This window comes from Schistocerca cancellata, chromosome 10 (assembly GCF_023864275.1).
Source record: "Schistocerca cancellata isolate TAMUIC-IGC-003103 chromosome 10, iqSchCanc2.1, whole genome shotgun sequence".
Lineage (NCBI taxonomy): Eukaryota > Metazoa > Arthropoda > Insecta > Orthoptera > Acrididae > Schistocerca > Schistocerca cancellata.
Window position 1 is genome coordinate 64,473,000 of NC_064635.1, and position 6,000 is coordinate 64,478,999.

A 6,000-nucleotide genomic window follows, 5' to 3' on the forward strand; every position below is an offset into this window, starting at 1 on the left:
GCAAATGAAAGATATTAATAGAGAACAAACAATGTATTTGACTTAATAGTCATAATATATATAGCAGTTCATGACAAATTACAAAACTCCGCCATCTCTCTCCCCACATCCACCACTGCTGGCGGCTCACCCCCAACTGCGCAACGCTACGCGCTGTTCACATCCAGCTGCCGCTGCCCAACACTACAATGGTAGACAACAATGCAAACTAGCCACAGACTGCACACAGCACAGCCAGTGATTTTCATACAGAGCGTTACGTGGCGTTACCAATAAGAAAAAATAAACAGCCTACTTACAGAGTTTACATACTGTCATTTTGTCATTTGGAGATAGTGAGTGAGCTGTGTACGCTAGGAGATGGAGTGCCAATTGGAGAAATTGGAACATTTCCTACTTATTCTTCTGACTGACTTCACTTTAGGGGTAACAGTAGCAGAGGCAGCCAGAAACATTTGCGCCGTGTATGGGGATAACGTCATTGGACAGAGCACGCAAAGAAAATTGTTTTTCTCGCTTTAAGGTTGATCGTTTTGAGATTAGTGACTGTACAGGTTCAGGAAGACCTTCCAGATTTGATGCAGATAGTTTAAACGCATAACACAACAATGATCCACATCAGCGTACTCGAGAACTGGCAAATGTGATCAACTGTGATGATTCCACCATCTTGCGACATTTGCATGCAATGCACAATGTTCAAAAATCGGTTTTTTGTAGGTCCAGCATGTACTAAGCCAGAACCACAAAAAACAGCATCTGGCCATATACACTACTGGTCATTAAAATTGCTACACCACGAAGATGTGCTACAGACGCGAAATTTAACCGACAGGAAGAAGATGCCCTGATATGCAAATGATTAGCTTTTCAGAGCATCCACAAAGGTGGGCGCCGGTGGTGACACCTACAACGTGCTGACATGAGGAAAGTTTACAACCAATTTCTCACACATAAACAGCACTTGACCGGCGTTGCCTGGTGAAACGTTGTTGTGATGCCTCGTGTAAGGAGGAGAAATGTGTACCATCGCGTTTTCGACTTTGATAAAGGTCGGATTGTAACCTATCGCGATTGCGTTTTATCGTATCGCGACATTGCTGGTCGCGTCGGTCGAGATCCAATGACTGTTAGTAGAATATGGAATCGGTGGATTCAGGAGGGTAATACGGAACGCCGTGCTAGATCCCAACGGCCTCGTGTCACTAGCAGTCGAGATGACAGGCATCTTATCCGCGTGGCTGTAATGGATCGTGCAGCCACGTCTCGATCCCTGAGTCACCAGATGGCGACATTTGCAAGACAAAAACCATCGGCACGAACTGTTTGACGACGTTTGCAGCAGCATGGGCTATCAGCTCTGAGACCATGTGTGGCTGTGATTACCCTTGACCCTGCATCACAGACAGGAGCGCCTGTAATGGTGTACTCAACGACGAACCTGGGTGCACGAATGGCAAAACGTCATTTTTTCGGATGAATCCAGGTTCTGTTTACAGCATTATGATGGTCGCATCCATGTTTGCCGACATCGCGGTGAACGCAAATTGGACGCATGGATTCGTCATCGCCATACTAGCGTATCACCCGGCGTGATGGTATGGGGTGCCATTGGTTACACGTCTCGGTCACCTCTTGTTCGCATTGACGGCACATTGAACAGTGGACGTTACATTTCAGATGTGTTACGACCCGTGGCTGTACCCTTCATTCGATCCCTGCGAAACCCTACATTTCAGCAAGATAATGCACGACCGATTGTTGCAGGTCCTGTATGGGCCTTTCCGGATACAGAAAATGTTCGACTGCTGCCCTGGCCAGCACGTTCTACAGATCTCTCACCAACTGAAAACATCTGGTCAGTGGTGGCCGGGCAACTGGCTCGTCACAATACGCCAGTCACTACTCCTGATGAACTCTGGTATCGTGTTGAAGCTGCATGGGCAGCTGTACCTGTACACGCCATCCAAGCTCTGTTTGACTCAATGCCCAGGCATATCAAGGCCGTTATTACGGCCACAGATGGTTGTTCTGGGTACTGATTTCTCAGGATCTATGCACCCAAGTTGCCTGAAAATTTAATCACATGTCAGTACTAGTATAATATATTAGTCCAATGAATACCCGTTTATCACGTGCATTTTTGCTTTATGTAGCAATTTTAATGGTCAGTAGTGTATGTATCACTTCTTGCTTGTCATCAACTGGCTCGTGAAAAACACCGACCATTCCTATCCTCTGTCGTTACTGATGACGAGAAATGGTGTCTTTATGCTAACGTAATGAAAAGAAAGGAATGGTTGAGCCCAAACAAGCAGGCGCTACCTAAGACCAACGACCAGGAAGATTGCATGAAGTGTTGGTACTTCACGATAACGTACACCCGCATTCTGCTAGACTGATAGAAAACACTGTAGAGAAATTGGGTTCGGAAGTCATTTCGTGCCCACCTTATTCACCCGATCTTGCTCCCTCAGGGTTCCACCTTTTGCGTTCTTCTATTTAACAACCTCCGAGGAATTTCCTTTGCGGATGAGAATGCCCTTCGAATATGGCTCGACGAGTCCTTCGCCTCGGAACAAGATTTCTACAGTCACGGAATCGAAAAGTTACCCCAACGTTGGTAGACTGTTGTAAATAGTGAAGGAGAGTATATTATTGATATCTAAAGTCTCTGTTACGTATACAGGGTGTTACAAAAAGGTACGGCCAAACTTTCAGGAAACATTCCTCACACGCAAAGAAAGAAAATATGTTATGTGGACATGTGTCCGGAAACGCTTACTTTCCATGTTATTGCTCATTTTATTACTTCTCTTCAAATCACATTAATCATGGAATGGAAACACAGAGCAACAGAACGCATCAGCGTGACTTCAAACACTTTGTTACAGGAAATGTTCAAATGTCCTCCGTTAGCGAGGATACATGTATCCACCCTCCGTCGCATGGAATCCCTGATGCGCTGATGCAGCCCTGGAGAATGGCGTATTGTATCACAGCCGTCCACAATACGAGCACAAAGAGTCTCTACATTTGGTACCGGGGTTGCGTAGACAACAGCTTTCAAATGCCCCCATAAATGAAAGTCAAGAGGGTTGAGGTCAGGAGAGCGTGGAGGCCATGGAATTGGTCCGCCTCTACCAGTCCATCGGTCACCGAATCTGTTGTTGAGAAGCGTACGAACACTTCGACTGAAATGTGCAGGAGCTGCACCGTGCATGAACCACATGTTGTGTCGTAATTGTAAAGGCACATGTTCTAGCAGCACAGGTAGAGTATCCCGTATGAAATTCTCGTCAGCCCAAACATGTTGATCGTGAAAATTTACAATTTGATCACGTTGGAATGAAGCCTCATCCGTAAAGAGAACATTTGCACTGAAATGAGGATTGACACATTGTTGGATGAACCATTCGCAGAAGTGCACCCGTGGAGGCCAATCAGCTGCTGATAGTGCCTGCACACGCTGTACATGGTACGGAAACAACTGGTTCTCCCGTAGCACGCTCCATACAGTGACGTGGTCAACGTTACCTTGTACAGCAGCAACTTTTCTTACGCTGACATTAGGGCTATCGTCAACTGCACGAAGAATTGCCTCGTCCATTGCAGGTGTCCTCGTCGTTCTAGGTCTTGCCCAGTCGCGAGTCATAGGCTGGAATGTTCCGTGCTCCCTAAGACGCCGATCAATTGCTTCGAACTTCCTGTCGGGACACCTTCGTTCCGGAAATCTGTCTCGATAAGAACGGACCGCGCCACGGCTATTGCCCCGTGCTAGTCCACACATCAAATGGGCATCTGCCAACTCTGCATTTGTAACCATTGCACTGACTGCAAAACCACGTTCGTGATGAACACTAACCTGTTGATGCTACGTACTGATGTGTTTGATGCTAGTACTGTAGAGCAATGAGTCGCATGTCAACACAAGCACCGAAGTCAACATTACCTTCCTTCAATTGCGCCAACTGGCGGTGAATCGAGGAAGTACAGTACATACTGACGAAACTAAAATGAGCTCTAACATGGAAATTAAGCGTTTCCGGACACATGTTCACATAACATCTTTTCTTTATTTGTGTGTGAGGAATGTTTTCTGAAAGTTTGGCCGTACCTTTTTGTAACACCCTGTATATAAGTTGTGTTTAGTAAACTGGCGGAAAAACGCTACGAACTTATGCACCAACCCAATAATTTACTTGTTACAGGTTCATGTTCATACAATGGAACCCGACGCACCTTCGTTTAAAAACTAGGTGAATGAATAATTCATCGAAGCGATTCTTGCGGGCCGAAGTGGCCGTGCGGTTAAAGGCGCTGCAGTCTGGAACCGCAAGACCGCTACGGTCGCAGGTTCGAATCCTGCCTCGGGCATGGATGTTTGTGATGTCCTTAGGTTAGTTAGGTTTAATTAGTTCTAAGTTCTAGGGGACTAATGACCTCATCAGTTGAGTCCCATAGTGCTCAGAGCCATTTGAACCATTTTTTTGAAGCGATTCTTACGAATGAAATAAATACTCCAGCTCTTCTTCTTAAAAATTTGATCTATCACACTAGCCCTACATTATAGCTCCATAACTTACTGTGTACTTTCCAACTCTTGCACTTCTGTTTCAGGTTTGGGAAGCACCCAGAATTCCCTTGGTTTGAACGCTATTAGTTCCGAGGAATAGAAGACTGCAACTACACAAAGAGTCAGCAGTGTGGTTCCGACTGAAATGTGCCCGCATCACATAATAATCCTTCACCTTTGAAAATGTTTTCCTGACATTTTCTTTGTACTATTACATTACTAATAAAAACAAATTTCTTAACAAACCACAGTAATGCCTGTTATTATTATAAATTTCCATTCAAACTCCATTCACGTTGCTGTATTGAAAATCACTTGCTTGTAACTACCTAGAAGCGGATAACTTGAAATAACAAGAGATTGCTGGGAGTTTCAATGGACGGATCACACGATTCACTTAAACAGGGAACATCATTACTGTGGAAGAATGGGTAGATTTGAAAAATCAGGTAATGAGGGCAGCAGAGGATCAAATCAGCAAGATCCAATGGGAATTTTTAGACAACTCGTGTATTCTGAATTCAGTTGACGAGAGGAGAAAATATGAAGCGAAAAGGGCGAAGAGGAAGAAAAGCACCTAAAAGAGACATTAGTAGAAAGGGAAAAATGACAAAGGAAGAATGGCTCTTTGAAAAACAAAAATCTGTAGGGCGTTTACGGCTCTGGGAAAGGCTAGATGACAATAGGAGAAATATGAAAGAAATCTTTGGAAGAAAGAGAAACAGATGTACGAGTAACATGACATAAGATTGCAGTCCACTAGTAAGTAAAATTGGAAGGTCGAAAGGTGGAAAGAATGTGCTGAAGTGCAATACAAAGGAAACGAAGTGCAAGATACTATGGAAAGAGAAGAATTAGCTGAAAACGAGGTGCCGGTCCGGAGCCGCGCTGCTGCTACGGTCGTAGGTTCGAATCCTGAATCGGGCATGGATGTGTGTGATGTCCTTAGGTTAGTTAGGTTTAAGTAGTTCTAAGTTCTAGGGGACTGATGACCACAGCAGTTGAGTCCCATAGTGCTCAGAGCCATTTGAACCATTTGAAAACGAGGTGGGGACATTGCGAGAGGAATTTGACAGAGCACTAAACGACGTAAGTCGAATAATGCTCCTGGAGTAGACAGCATTACCTCAGAATTATTGAGATTCTTAGGAGAATCAACCATGAAAAAACCCGTTCCACCTGGTATACAAGGTGTATCAAATAGACTTCCCGAAGACTTCCAGTTCCATAGAAGGCAAGAGCTGGCAGGTGTGAATATTACGAATGATGAGTTTAATAAGTAATGACTGCAAAATTATTTACTGAAGAATGGGCAAAAGTGAAAACCGACTTTGGAGAAGACCAATTTGGGTTTTGGATAAACGTAGGAGCGCGGTAGTCAAAACTGACTGTACAACGTATCTTAGAAGATAGGTTGATGAAAT

General features: G+C 44.5%; 1 protein-coding gene across 1 annotated transcript in view; it reads left to right on the forward strand.

Annotated features, from left to right (window-relative positions):
• The window catches only part of LOC126106634 (1,5-anhydro-D-fructose reductase-like), a 62,503-nt gene extending 57,750 nt beyond the window's left edge, over positions 1-4,753 (forward strand). The window contains exon 7 of the mRNA XM_049912989.1: positions 4,621-4,753. Coding sequence (XP_049768946.1) covers positions 4,621-4,663 — 43 coding nt within the window. The 3' untranslated portion in view covers positions 4,664-4,753. The remainder of the gene's footprint in view (positions 1-4,620) is intronic.
• Positions 4,754-6,000: the final 1,247 nt, after the last annotated feature.